The following is a 16,072-nucleotide window of genomic DNA, read 5'->3' on the forward strand; positions in this document are numbered from 1 at the left end:
TTCTCTAAATGTCTTCGAGGTACTCAGTCAAAAAATGTTTTAATTTTGTTAGTATTGCTGAACTGAATTCACAACAAAAACAGAATAATGATTTATTGGAGTTATAGTGCATCAAGAGTTTTGTTTTTTTTCACCTGTTGCAGGAGTCTTCTCATCTCTGTACAAGTGAAAATCCAGCTTCAAGACATGGTTTGAAAATATCTTGCAGTGGCTCCTTAAACGTTTCTAATGACAGAATAGATTTCCTTTAATTCAGCATTTTTCCTCCAGCATGAGTGCAGAGGCAATGCACACAAGATCTGTTGTCTGATGCGACCACTGCACTCTATACTACAGAAAGTGCTGTAATTTAAGACCTCAGACCTCACAGTGTTTACACTTCAGCCCGCATACTGTACGGCTGCATACTTCTACAGAGATTTGTATAATAAATTGGGTGTTATTTTACAAGACACCAAATCTCCTGCGAGATAAGGGGAAAAAAATTAGAATAAGAAGCATGACGGCTCGGAGACAGAGGGGGGTTGGACAGCAGGGGAGGGGGTTGAGTGACGGATGGAGTGAAAGTCTTTGAATATTCTTTCTTGGATCCGTCTAAAATCCTGCACACAAGCAGTAAACAAAACCACATAAACAAAGCATCTAACAAAGCAGAAAGTGTCTATTTCTAGTGGCTTTCACCCATGCATGCTTATTTTATCATTACGTTCATCTCTTCAAAAGCAAGTAGCAGTATGTCAGAAGTCGGTGGAGAAGAGAGGGCACGGAGAAAAGAGAGCAGATTATAAAAAGGTATAAGAGGGGGAAAGAGTGACAAAAGAGAGAAAGGGAGGAGAGGACTTCTTTGCCCTTTGGTGTGAGGCGAGGGCCGATCGATAGCGGTGTAATGAGCCTGGTATTAGCTGGGGTGCAGAGGGACCGGAGCAGGGCAGAGGGAGGGCAGAGGGGGAAGGGGAGAGCCAGGATCTGATTCCCAACAGCAAACAACTCCATTGCTGCAGACATCAGAACCAACACCTGAGTACACCTATTAAAGCCAGATGACCCTCTGCCCGGCTAATGATGAATTCACCCTAATACAAACTTCTCGCACACACACATGCACTCTCGTGCACTTTTTATTCAACCCGCTGGCTGGTTTGGTACCTGTCACAGAGTTGTTCTATCTCTGCCGAGCTACTAAAGAGGGCTAACAGAGAACAACCAAACCTAATCCCGACTAAGAAAAGGACCACACTCAACACCACCTCTCCTTTTCGGTACAGATTACCCAACAAAGGCTTCTGCCACTCTCTTAAATCCACTACACACGGGCAATTTGATTGCAAAGATCGAGACACGGGGATTGTCTTTGGTTGGTTGAAAGAGAGAGAGAAGGGGGACCAGCCGGGGGAAGTGGGGGATAACCATCAGGTACACTCAAAGCCAATCTGTTGCCTCGTCAATAGGCTCATTCTGCTGGAGTGCCATGTGCAAAGCTCCCCGGTCTCGGCCGTCAGACCAGCCATCCAGGCAGGCGCAAGCCGAGAGAGGGCCACGCCTGGGTCCTCTCAATGGGGGGATCAAAGCGGGGATAGAAGGATGGGCCCCCTCTCTTTGTGCTCTCGTGTCTCCCAAAACAAACGCATCCTCCTGTCCGACGGAAGCCACATGGAGGTGGTGCTGGCGAGGAACAGATGGTGCAGGGGACTGCCACTGGGAGACACCTGCACTCTGCAAAAGGAAGGGCTGCGTGCAACACATCCGAGTGTCTGGTTTGTGGATGATGAAGATTTGGAAACATAATACACTACATAACAACATGAAATTTGCCACAAACAGTTAGATGATACTGAGAGACAAACTAACATATTGTTGCTTTTAGTCTTTTCATTTTTTTTCAATAACAAACATATAGTAATAGAGAATTGCCTGCCTTATCATTTATCCAATTTCTGCCACTATTGCGGTCTCTTGATCAAAACAATAAAAACAAAAACAGCGCAGTTTAATGACATTGTGAGTAGGGATCATGGGATTGTTGTCCTCACTATTACCAATGAAAATCTATCTGACATGTCTCAAGAAGACGTTCCTTGACAGGGTTTTATTCACTTTATGGTTAATCACGGCCACTAACTTCCTTCCTCACCCTCTGACGTATCATCTGATGTTTCCCTGGATGTTAGAGCAGCAGGCGACCAAATGAAACGCACCAATACCTTAAATAAAATCACAGATTTCTCCGGGTTAGAACATTTCTGAAACATTCGGGATATTTGGGATAATTAAGTACACAACTCAACAACATTTATAACAAAAGTCTTGTCGTTTTTCTCGACATTTTACTGCATAAATTTTATATTTTCTTTAAATGGTCTTCTCACCCAAAATACCTGTCGTGGTATCTTGCCATGCAGAAAGTTTCGGTTTCATATGATGAGATTTTGAGACATTTATCTTGAAGATTTCTGAACAGTTTTCATTAAAACTACTTTCTACCAAAGAAAAAGTCCTTATGATGGTTTACTTCACAGTAAAAGTGACGATGTTACTCCTCAGTGCTGCACACACCCTAAACAAGATTCTGTTCACGTCTGTTGTTTTGGGATGGAGGCAAAAATAAATATCTCAAACCTAACTGAACAAAAAAAAGCTTGTAATTTGGATGAACTAACCCTTTAACACATTTCTTATCTTGTTTTTTTCTGTGCTAATCCTCTGAAGCACCCATGACAAAAAAGCCCTAACGCCCCGATGTCTTAGCTACTCCACTAATTTGAAAACAGAAAGTGTTAAAAATTGACTCTCTGCTAATTAGATATTTTTGTTTAGAGGGAAACAATCAAAATTGTTCATTTTGTATTATTAACATTATTTCCTCATGCTGTGAAGAGTCACAGTCTCATTCCCTGCCAGTGAGTGGAGAGATTTTCACGAGCCCATCAGACGCAGGGCTTCCAGTAGATATAACCCGTGCTATGGTAATCACATGCTAATCACAGTTAACACCAGCGCAGGGTCCTATACTCTAGATTAATGCATCCGTCGCATATTCACGTTTCCATTAGCATAAATCAGGTTCACCCTGCCTTTGTAATTAGTGTTTTCATGTGAATGATAATAAGATATGGTGATTAGGTCAGGGTACTAGAATGGAAATGACTTGTCAGCTAAGTCGGCCTCAAACAGTTCTGCACATGTTGGACTATCAATATGTGCTTCCTCAAGAAACAATTAATGATGTTGAAAGATAATTGAAGTTTGATAGTAGGATGTGGAAGCAAAAGTAGACTGTTAATCACATTTCTGCAAGACACTTGATGTTTTTGATGGATTGTTATTGCAGAGATATGCTTTGGTAAAAGACGTGCGTAAAAGCAGACTATCAGGTTCATCCTTTACTGCTAATAATCAGCTGCTCGCCAAGAATTAAAATCATAGATTCAGAAATCATTAATGATTATTTATATGGTTTTAAAAGTTACTTGTTTCTATCTTGAATTCACGGCATATTCTTATATTGAATATGTATTTTATGCCATTCATACCACTCTCTTTCCCTGACAAAAAACCTGTTTCATGTAAAAGCATAATGATACCTAATAGTACAGAGTACTTTTTATCTTAAATTAGTGTTCTTGTTCCTTTCTTGTTCCTTGGTCTTCATTTATTGAGTGTGCTAAAAATGGATTAAGACTTATTTACTAATATTCAGCAAGTCTGATCTCAAGTAATTGTTCCTAAAAAACAGCATTTTTCACTTATTTCAAACCTTTGGACACTCTGACACTCAAAATCTTCTTATTCATAATAACTTATTTCAGGATTTCTTTAAATTAAAGTAAAATTATTTTACTTCATGCACAGATAAGTTCATGAGTATTAAGTCACCTTCTCCTCGAATTCAGAGTTTATTTCATACATTTAAGGGTTTCTTTTTGCCCAGTGTTCATATTGTATATTTTATGTTAGGACAGTTTTATAAAAACCTAAAATTATATTTTACATAGCCACTCTGCAATTTAACTTAAATGAGTGCATGTTTCATAATATTTACAAGATATTGAAAACTATACCAAAAAAATGTGGTTTTGAACTTTGTGCATGAAGCCTGATATAAACATTGATTAATGCACAGTCACAGACTTCAGACTTGATTAGTCATTTTTATAACATGACACCAGTAAAGTTTTCTGAAGCGTTTTTCACTTATGTGTCGGGTGTCTGGCTTATGAGGCCAAACTGGATCTCACTGCATCCCTCCAAACAAAGTTTTCCAGGTTGCTCCACATTTTTTTCCTTTTCGGGGAACAAAACATGGGAATGGGAATGGTTTGTGGACCCCCATTCATCTCCTCAATTAAGTGCATGAAAACTGAAAAGGGACCTGCTCTCCCATACCCTGTACCAATCACCTATTTCACCTCTGTTCTTCAACATACATTAAAACCTTTTATGCACTCTCTGCAGTCAACTTAACACTTTTTAAAAGAGACAAAGTAAGAGAGCATGTGTGAGCATATGAGTGCGCTTGGAAACATGTGAGCACTCCAACACGAGGTCAAAGCACTGAGCTTGAATATAAGTGACATAGAAAATGCATGTATGTCTACGTGCAGGTGCGATGCACACCTGTGTACTTTGATGAAACACGCTACACAAGCAGGACATGCAGCAGTGATTGGCTGGAGGTGGGGTTCAGTCGTTGTGGGTTTTGTCTCCCTTGGGAGCCCCCCCGTTCCACCCTTGACATCCCTGACACGGAGCATTCCTCTCAGACTGGTGACCCAACATGACGGAGGGCATCCTCCATGCCTATAACCAACCGATAAGACCTGCTGCAGCCCCAAGAGACTGAAAGGCCAGGAATGTGAAAAAAAGGGCGCAGAAACTAATGCAAGAAAAGCTAAAATCATCAAAAGGTTTACAGTGAATTTAAACATTATATTTAATAAAATCCTAAAATGGAAAATCACATCTTGTGCTATGATCTTGGATCAAGGTTGCTGAATATGAATATGTGTGTATTACTAGAGTTATTCCTCATTCAAGCTGACACCTCTGTTTCTATGGTAATCTATAAGTCCTGACCTGTGAATCTCAACGCCCAGCTCCCACCTCCAGAACTGTCTTCTTCATGGGTATCATAACCTCGCTTTGAACTGTTTGGTAGGCAGCTTTTTGTTGTTGTTGTTGTTTTGTTGGCTTTTTTTTGGCTTTATTTTGACAGGAAGCAGAATGAGAGAGGGGAGACGACTTGCACAAAGGGCCAATGGTCGGATTCAAACCACAGGCCACTGCATTGAGGACACAGCCTCTGAACATGAGGACACAGACTCTGTACATGCAGATACAGCTTGAGGACACAGCCTCTATATATGAGGACACAACTTCTGTACATGAGGACACAGCCTCTTTACACGAGGACACAGCTTCTGTACATGCAGATACAGCTTCTTTACATGAGGACACAGCCTCTTTACATGAGGACACAGCTTCTGTACATGCAGATACAGCTTCTTTACATGAGGACACAGCTTCTGTACATGCAGATACAGCTTCTTTACATGAGGACACAGCTTCTTTACATGAGGACACAGCTTCTGTACATGAGGACACAGCTTCTGTACATGCAGATACAACTTCTTTACATGAGGACACAGCCTCTGTACATGAGGACACAGCCTCTTCACACGAGGACACAGCCTCTTCACACGAGGACACAGCTTCTGTACATGTACAGTCAAGCTTGTACACTCACCTCAGATGGGGTTTATTTGTCTTAGCAGCAACCATTAAGATTTTGGCTTTATTTATTTATTTATTTTTTAATAAAAAGCATGTAAATAACCTTTTGTTGAATCAATTTGGAATATTGTCTCTTCCAGAGATTTTTCCTTTAAGGTTGGGAAAATGTGAAAGTTTGATGTTTTTCTTCTGAGAAAATTCCATGAAAATTGCAGAAAGTTTGGGCCAGAAAGTTAAAAGGCAGCCACAATCTCTAAATTGGCCATTATACGAGACGTGGATAACTATTATACATCTAAACATGTAGAGGTCTAAAAGCTACAGGGCAGTAAGCCCTTTCTTACCTCCAGTAAGGTTTCTGCATCACATTGCAGCTCATGTCGGGCAGAGGAATAGCTGAATGAGAGATTCTCAAACAGGGGCAGTAATTTGCAGAGTGTGTTTCTAAGTTATTCCAGCTCCCCGCAGCTCAGCAGTGGCTGACCCCTCTCCCCGTCTGTCTGCTAAGAGGCCTACAGGGAGGAATCAGCCCAAATTACCTTTATTGATCCAGAGAGACAGGTGAATACCAAGCAGGTCGCTCTTCACTCCCTTCACTCTTCTTATCTCTCATCTTTTCATCACTCCATCCCCCTCCCTGCCTGCAAGCAAAGGAAACAGGGAGCTCTTATGTGTGTATGTGGCACCATTTTAACCACCACCACACGTTACTGTATCAGCCATAGCAGTGATTTACTGTTCGCATTCAGGTTGCTGTGATTAAACCAGCCTTCTCGTTGCTCATCCTTCACCAGCGACTGAGCGAAAACACGAATGGCGAGCGGCTGTTTTTCTGCCTTCAATCCACCGTTGTCCTTTCGCCCCGGCATACAAATCACTGTGGCGGTGGAAAAGATACTCCATTAGGTCCAACTCTGAGTTAAATCAATGCGTGACTTATCAAATGAAATAGGGGATTATGAGGTAATCACCTGGCAAACGTTGCTGAAATTGTAATTATCTCCACTGCACACATCTCAGAGAGAGGAGACCAAACTAACTATTTAAGTGGAGGGTGAGATAACAAGGTGGAGAAAAGCACAACAGCTATATCTCTTCGACAGCCGCGTGAGCCAGAATGCTTATGTGCTGAGAGGAATCAGAGCAGCTCTGTGGTTTCTCCTGCTCAACAGAGACACACACATGAAGGCGTTCACTGCAGTGACAGATTTATGCTTCTTGTCCATCATCTCATTACCGCAAGACTGCTGCTCAGTCTTGTTGCTGCGTAATCACTTAATGTTTTTGTGCATTATATTCTCAGGGTGGATGGATGACAGGTGCTGCATTATGTATGGTGCTGTGAAGGAGCTGTAAGCATCACACTTACATGTCAAAATTAATAAGATACAGTAAAAATAATAGATATAGAAAAAGGAAAACCTGAAATATCTAAATAATATAAACGATGAGGTGATTGAATAATTACCTTCAAAGTAAATCTGTTCTGTTTATAGATTTTTAGTTACATTTTAGCTTTTGAAAATCAAATTATTCCAGAGTAAGCTTCTTCTTCTGCTTCTTCTTTCTTTCTTTCTTTCTTTCTTTCTTTTTTTACTTTTGACTTAATTGTATTCTGTTTAATACATTTTGGATCCTGAGGCAACCCACAATTTAAATGTTTAAGTCCATTTTTAGTTGGAATCTGTTTTCCACATTCACAGTCACAATTAAGGCCATTTTAAAAGGTTGTAGCTCTGACCACATTTCTGATCTAATAAGAGTAATACTGTGTATTAATAGAGTATATCCCACCTACATCTAAACACAATTTATTTAAAGCTTAATTTCTATGAATACATCTTGACTGCATTTCCAATGCACTGCAGTGAAATGGAAAATACTGTAACCCATTTAATTGCAGAAGAATTTGCCCATAAATAAATGTAAATGTATTATGAAACATAACATAACTACATTTAATAAATATAATATTTAATATTCTTCAATCTATATTTATTTCGCCTTAAAAAGTGACATTTCAAACCGTCCACAGTCCTCAGATCTTTTTGTAAATGTGATATACATCCTGCCACTGAGACACTGGATACTGTACAGGCTCAACACAGCCCCCTGGTGGATGTACTCAAAAGCTACATCACGAGACCCAAAGCCAGTTTAAAATCTCATTTTTAGCAATCTTGCCCCATCTGTTGGTCAAATGGTCATTGTGCTGCACTTTAAACACCAGATCACCACTCAACAGTTTGTTAATGTGAAGAAGAAGAAGAGAAAGATTTAATTGCATCATCTGGATCTTACACAGTGACAGCCGAATGTCCATTACACTATATGTCACTTTTACTTCGCAAGCAATCAAGTTAAGTTAGTCAAGTTAAACATAGAAAAAATCTGTACTTAGTCTTCCATCATTATCCATCAGTGTCTCAGAAATCACTTATATACTTATGTATATTATTATATTCTTAAATATATTATATATTAAACACCTATATTTTCTCTATTTTTCATCATCGCTGTTTGTTTATAAGAGTGTACAATAACCAGCACCAGTAAATAAACACACCAGCATAACAACACACTAAATATTCCTACTGTATATTCACCATCCCTTCACTGTAGCCCCATACACCTAAATAAACAACACAAGGAGAAAACAAATGCATGCAGACAAACAATAGTGAAAAACAAAACAAAATAACTGCAACAGAGTTATAAGTAGCATTAATGACATGAGTCCATAATTTATGATTTATCCATCCATAAACTATTGATCACCTCTGGGAACATTTTCCAAGTAAGAAAATAATGAGAACCAAACATTGTGAAAAATATATTAATCTTTGTGTTTTTCTAGAGATTATTATTGTAATGGTGAAAATTCTGCTATTTGGTCCAGGAACAGCTTCAAAGTTGGAGGAGATTCATTGTTTTAAAAATAGAAGAACACAATTGTCAGCAAATTATATTATAGTGATTAATACTCTATTAAATATATAGTATATCATGTAGTTTGATAATTATAAACAAGAGTTTAAATCTAATTATTTCCAAAACTGATTAAGTGAAGGAATCAATCTTGTTCCAAAAACTTTTCATCAATCATGTGTTGGTTCCTTCTTTAATTTACCATCTGGGACAGTTTGGTAACTTTGTGGTAACTGATTCAAACACTTTATCTTTATACATGAATCAAATAACAGCAAACATTCTCAACATACCTCCCACAAGCACTTCTTCAACAGGAACCTGTACATAAGCACACTGCCCCCTTTTGGCTTACAGCTGAACTGCCATTGAAAACAACACTGTGATGTGATGTGTCAGCAGCCATAAATAAACTACTACCCCTGCATGTAAACCATTATAACTCGGTGCCGCTCTGACAGCGAGCACTCCGTTCCCAGTGACAAACGGAGGTGTGACTGTGAGAAGCCGGCGCACTCGGTCCAGCCTCAGCTCAGCTGAGTCACACTTCGTCACCTCTTCTGGTGTCTGTGATCACACCACCAGCTCAGTCAGAGTTCACAGGGGCATGCCAGCAGTCACACTCTCTAAATTAACTTCATTAACAAAATTAAATGGTTAGTTGATATTGAGTCTTGAGTTATTTTTTATCAGTTTGCTGAGAAACAACTCATTTTAAAAGGATGAAACTTCTGGGAAGGTAGTTCGTACATAGACTGGACCAGAGGACAGTTTATAATCGTCTCTTCATATTTTATTTAATAAAACTGGATTTAACTTGTATTAAAGGCTCGTGTTAGACTATAGGAGGGGGAAAAAGAGAATGCATGCCACTTGTGAGCGCAGAGGTCAAACATGGGCCTGAACAGTTTTGAGGTGTGTAGTCCTCACGCCCAAATTCACACCAGCTCCTGGGAAAAGGCAGCATGTGTCTGAGAAGCTGAAACTGTGCAGAGTTCACCAAAGTTTACAAAGTGATGTTGGGATAGGACAGCACGTAGACACCGAAATACGTACTAATTAAATATCTACACTTTAAAGGCACACTGTTTTTAACGTGTACATATCATCCATCATCGTCGATGTAAATCTAAGCATGCTGTATGTACTGTACTGTATATAGACATGCACACACTGGATATAACCTACACCTCATGTATACTGATTTAGTGTTCACTGTATCATTTTGCTATATTTGTATTGTTTTAAACTTACAGAAGCATTTGACTGGTACATTGTATGCTGTTGTTTATTGTTGCTGGACCCTCACCAGTACTCTGATCCACAGAGGACGCCATATCCACTGCCCTCCACTCAGTCTTCACACACCTGGAGAATAAGAATACCATCGACAAATACCAATGACAAAATAAATAAATAAAATCTTCTCTGGTGTAATCCAAGTCTTCGGAAGCCAACCCAAGCTCCAAAATTGATTTGAAAAGACGTTATTTACACCCTTGACACATGGTTGAACTCATACGCCCACTTTCTATCTTAGCCTCGCAGCTACACTGAAGATTTTGGCTTTGAAGGGGTTTGAATAATATAGTTGGATTCAACAGATAAGCTTTATAGAGCCATTTCATGTTTGTTTGTTTGGTTTTATTTGTTTTGTTTTGTTTTTAGTCCACTACTTTTTCATTTGTTTTGGGGAATGCTGCAAAGCTATTTTGCTGTGAAGCTCCAAACATGTTTTGTGGACAACAAAACTTCGCCCAACTTACCATTTGCATGAGGCTGAGTAGATAGTGACAGAAAAACTAAAAACCCTCAAATTCCTTTAATGTGTACACATACTGGTCCAATCAAGCTGATTCTGACGGGTCAAAACATTTTATATAAAAATGTTAATACTGTATATCACATATAACGTGTATTTCATTGTAAACACTTTTTAAACACTCACACACATTATGTGCCTTAATCAGCCTGGTACAGCCAGCCTTCTGACTCTATGAAAACACAAGGTAATTACTGCATATAAAAACTATCTGCTTCAGTTGACATTAAGTGTGCACAGTAAAGGTTGTAAGTTCACCAGAGAGGGCATCAGTCCTTGGTTTTATATTTAACTCTGGAGGTGAGCAAATTTCACACCCAAGTAAGTGACACTCTCTGGTCTGACACCCAACCCTGGGAAAGTCTGGTCCTGGCCAGAGTTGAAGAGGTTATCAGAGCTTCATCACATCACTATGTCTCCTAATATCAGGCCCTGCATATCATTATTAAACAACATTGAACTTTCAGCTCAGCCTTTTCAGTTGCTTCACACCTCTACAGTCTTGATAACGACTAAATGGATTAGCGCTACCTTATTAAATCTTTGTAGCAATGTGGGTGTGAAAATTAAAAGGTGAATGGAAAGGCAGCTTTGTTTTAATTTATTATCAAAAGTCTGTCTTGTAATTAGAATACAGTGTGTTGAGCGGAGGTCACGTGTCCAGTGGCAGCAGTGCACTCAAGAGGCCACCATGTCTCACGTTAAAGAGGCGTGCAAACTTTGCACCCTGTGAAACACCTAAAGATGATCCCGCGGGTTCCCACGGAAAGGCTTGAAAGGTTGGTGCCGGGTTAAGTTGTAGAGTTCAAGTCGTCAGGTCAGACATGCAAAATGTGTTGAAACAATTATTTGCAAGAATCAGAAGCCTGGAGTGATAAGATATTTTTACTGAGCGCAGACTGAATAGTAGCACCTAACTATAATTTGGCATGTGCATCTCATGCAGTTAACAGAAACTTTGGAATAAGGGCATCATGCTTTTCTGTAAACAATAAACTTCTTCACTTCTGTTTGCCAATAACTTTGTATACACACAAACTCCATTCACACTAGAGCATTGCATTAAAGTATAATTCTTACTGCATTATGAACCAGGCAGGCTCCTTCACCAGACAACTGCCCCGAGGGTCCCACTCACTCAGGGGCCCTGACACACGTTGTCTGTGTTATTTGTTATTTAATTAACTGCAAAAGTGCGCTACTTGTTGTTTTTATATATACGACTTCATTGAACTATCAATTAAAATACTCTTCCTGAGGCTGCGTCTCACAGGCAGACTTTAAATCAGACGTTATTTACATTTGTTTTGTTATAAAGCATTAGTGAGCACCCCGGGGGAAGTGGGTGCACAGGGGTGCATGTAAATAAGGTGTTTTCAAATCAATTTAGGATCTTGGTGCTTCCTGAGACTTTGATTATGCCAGAAGAGCTGTATGGAGCCATTTAATGGTTTTTCAGGTTTTTTCTGTTTTAAAACAAGTTCACATCTACTTCAGTTTTTTTGGAGAATGCTGCAACGCTGTTCTGCTGTGAAGCTCTAGAAATGTTTTGTGGACTACAGAAGAAGATAATGACTGAATTTTCCTTTTCTTGGTGACTTTATCCTTTAAGAACTTAAAGCTGCTCTGATTCTGGTGGCCCATGTGGACATGTATGAGCACCACCGCCTACTTTCATAAACATCTTGACCTGGCTGGTGCATGCATTTGTTTTGGAAGTGAGTGAAAGAAAGACGCGTTGAACTCTTAATACTTTTCTTTTTTCTTTTTCTCTCTTTTATTCCACACAGTACATTACCCATAAGAAAGAACAAAGGCATCAATAGCACTTCACCTTGATCTTAATTTTTCCTTCTTTAAATCCAAATAGTTGAACTCATCTTAGAGCAAATTCATGAAATACACATGTGCAGTACTGGGTTGTCTTGCTGCGAAACGGAAATTCTTCTTTTTTTAAACACAGCTGTGTGCAGGGTGCATAGGGATGAGGTAATCTATCTATTTTTTGGAAATATAAGATTAAAAACTGCAATATGACGATGATGGACCGAGGAAAACTTTGTTTTAGTGCCGTACAGCCAGACTACAGAGCAGCTTCTTTCCTCAGGCTGCGAGACCCTCAATCCATCCTCAGCACTCCAATAGTTCAGTTCATAATAATCATTTTACGAATTACCTGACCAGGATCGGTCTGAATCCGACCCAGCGACGGATATTAAGAATTACTATGGAGACGACATAGAAATAGCCAATCATCTCACTGAAGGATTAGTTTGCTTATGTAGGTCATCAGTGTTAAACAGATTGTTTTACAGCAGGTCAAAAGTTCCTTGTTGTACGTTCTTTGTAACAATTTGTAGCAATGTACATGTATTAATCATTTGTTTTACTGACCATATGTAATAATTGAAGTATCTTTAGGATGATTTTTGTCCTTACATGGTGCATTTTCTAATGAAATTGTTTTTTATCTTAATTAATTAGACTATTATGGACACACAGGTCATGCTGGTGGGTGATTTTAACTTGAGATGACAGAGATAGTGAGATCATATCATGTAGGAGGCACAAGTGTCAGTACAGGCCCAACATGTTATATTTCCTGCAGGGCTGTAATGTGTTAATGTAGCTCTGATTGTTACATTCTGCTGTCTTGTTTTGTCTGATGATGTTGTTTGTGGTTTATTTAGACTTGCTACCGTTGGAATAAACCATTCATCCATCCATTTGCTCATACTCTATTTTGTGAGTGGAGGGAAGAAAACACTTATAGCACGGCATAAATGTTCTGGTGGCAAAAACACTAGAGAGTAATGTCTTCATGTATGAAGGTTATCTGGATTTTACCTGGTTCACTGACGGTATACAAACATTTTCCCTCTGACTATCTCAGTGCAGATCTTTATGCTCTCCTGACACAGCTGACACCTTCCACGTGTCACACAGTTTCCACACTTCAGGCAGCAGGAAGTGGTGCGTTCACCACCGTGACACTTCATCCATGGGAAAGGAGCAGTTGAGCCAGGAGCAGGCGGATGTGTCAAACAAACTGACTGCATAGTTATAGACAAAAAAACTTAACACCCTGCAACTTCTGATATCAAGCCGCTACACTCTGTTAGCTCCATGAAATAAGGAACTTTTTATTGTATTTAAGAGATGTTTAAGTGAAAAAGCAGCGTGAAAATCACTGTTCAGACTTTTAAAAACTCTTCTGTAAGTTCATTTCAAGTCAGTCACTAACAAACCCAAAAACTTTTCAAAGCAACAATCAAGCCCCAAACAACGACATTCATTTTAAGTATTTTATTGCCATTTGCAGCAAATTACAAGAGGTAGAAAAGTTAAAGGAATAACTTAAACATTTACATTCGTGTTCAGTGTAGAAGTAAAAAAGAAAAAAAAAAAAGCTTATGTACACATATTTACAGTCAATAAGTTAAGAGGAATATATTATCACATTATGCTACAAGTCAATGTCTTTAGTTCAGATCCTTCTCCATCTCCTCCTCTTCATCATCGCTGTCTTCATCACTGCTGCTGGAGTCCGTGTACACGCAGATGGTCGCTTGGACCGGATAGTTGCGCAGGAGCAGTTCTGCGTCCTGGTACAGGTGATCGAAACATTTGGATTTCGGCCACATCAACCTTTAGATAGAGGAGAGCAGGAATGAATAACAGTTCCACAAAGAAACGACCTGCATGACAATGAAAGAGTTTAATTAACTTTACTTACTTCACTGGATGAACGAACTGAGGAGTCTTGGAGTGTTTTGCAGCAGAAAGGTCTCCATGAAAAGACTGAGCCTGAAATTTAAAAGAGAGCGATCTAGTTAAGTTTTCTATCCACCAAACAACACGTTTGAATCTAAAAACGTTCAAGCCTTCAAGTCGTCTGAACTCACCGTGTGCGCGGCTGTTATTCCAGTCCACGGTCTCCAAAAACGGCCAGACTGCTGGGTAACATTTCCTCCAGTAGGCAGAGAAGGTAATCCATTGTTAGTAGCGACAGTCTCCATGGTTGCTTGTAGGATAGTGGTCAGTCCTGCGTAAAGTCCTCAGGCGTTGTGTGGCTGAGCGCAGGAGCCTCCTATTTATCAGGGGCCCTCGCAGCCGGAGCCAAATTGCGCTTTCACGCGTCCCCAAGTGTCTCCATGCGCCACGGTGGTGAGGTGCGAAGTCACACTTTAGCAAACTCCAACCATATGGCCACTTTCTTTCTTTCGTAATTTTTAAATTGAGAATTAAACCCATTTCTCGTGACGTTTGAAACGTGTATCCAAGATCAACTTTACGCTTTTTGATCAGTTTTAAAACGTTTTTTTTTCTTTGGGCGTACCTGCTCTCCACTGCAGCCCATGCTGCAGGGTTTCAGCTTAATAGAAGTATGATTTTAGTCTATATTCTCTTTGGTAATGTGATGCGTTTAACCCTTTGATGCACAAGTTATGCAAACTCATGATGCACAACGGGGGTGCAAAATGAAACGATGCGCTTTCAGTGTTATTTCATGTTGGGATTTGTATTTGATCATTTAAAAAGGGGCTCTGTGAAACTTCTGTGTCGTGCTGGATGTTAGCAGACCCCATTTCTAAACTGAGGTGAGCTGCTGTTGCACTCTTTGCACTGGACAACGTGCGTAAAACCACATCCTTTGGACCTTTGAAAATAGTTTTTTGTATTACTGCATTAATGTGGCCAAGATAAAGCAGAGAAGCACTCAGCCATGCATTAAATAACAAGGGGATTGTGTTGTGCTTTAGAAGGGTAGTGATGCAAAAATGATTCATATTCTTTAGTAAGTAAGAAAAGAAAAGTGAAAACAAGCTTTTGTGGTGATGAAAAACGAGTTAATTGAGGGAAACCTGCAATACTCACTCACTGTAAATACAAACGGGGTCACAGAGGAGTGACGGCTCAGTTCAACCCTTGCTGATGAACTCTTCACCCCCCTCCACCTCTCCTATCTCCGTCTGCTTAGCCATTTGCGCGCTGAGGTGCGAAGAAACACGTGCCCTACTGTCACAGCCCGCTGAGCTCAGATGATGGAGGGAGGCTCGTGCTCAGCGTGGAGGAGTCGACACGCGCCGGCCTTTTGTGTGCACAGCATCGGGAGTTCGGGTACTGATGGCTTCTTGTCAGCAGATGCAGAGCTCGAATGCGTCGCACCCAAAGCAACTTCTATACGAGACGCACGTGCAATCCATTAATTTAATTAGTCTCTCTCTTCGGATAAGTGAAGCGTTTCCTCCCCAGTGCACCAGTAGGGGGCAGTGTGGGGTTGGGATGAAATGCTAATTGGATCAGTGTCACATGTGACACATTTGTTTGAGAAATCACTGGCAACAAAACAAGCAGCTGACAACTCAGAGGACTCCAAGTGTGTGTTTTCATCTGACTCCATTCAGGGCTAATGGGTGCTGCATTTGCAAGCATCACTTGTAATCACGGCCTGCGGTGAGAGGGGGGGTCTGCGTTAACCGTGCATGACCAGCATTAAATTCCTTTGACCAGCTGCTCCATCCACATCACAACACTGCTCTCTGGAGAACAGCAGTCAGAGCTCGACACTAATAAGGTCCACACCAGATC

At 40.1% G+C, this 16,072-nt stretch overlaps 1 protein-coding gene across 1 annotated transcript; it reads right to left on the minus strand.

The window, feature by feature from the left end:
* Positions 1–13,771: 13,771 nt before the first annotated feature.
* ripply2 (ripply transcriptional repressor 2) lies at positions 13,772–15,634 on the minus strand. Its single transcript, XM_084377179.1, has 3 exons — positions 14,386–15,634; positions 14,217–14,287; positions 13,772–14,128 (listed from the first exon to the last, which is right to left on the minus strand). The coding sequence occupies exons 1-3, from the start codon at positions 14,497–14,499 to the stop codon at positions 13,963–13,965; spliced, it is 351 nt and encodes a 116-aa protein (XP_084233305.1). The 5' UTR covers positions 14,500–15,634; the 3' UTR covers positions 13,772–13,962.
* Positions 15,635–16,072: the final 438 nt, after the last annotated feature.

This window comes from Pagrus pagrus, assembly GCF_965226575.1.
Source record: "Pagrus pagrus genome assembly, chromosome: 16".
NCBI lineage: Eukaryota > Metazoa > Chordata > Actinopteri > Spariformes > Sparidae > Pagrus > Pagrus pagrus.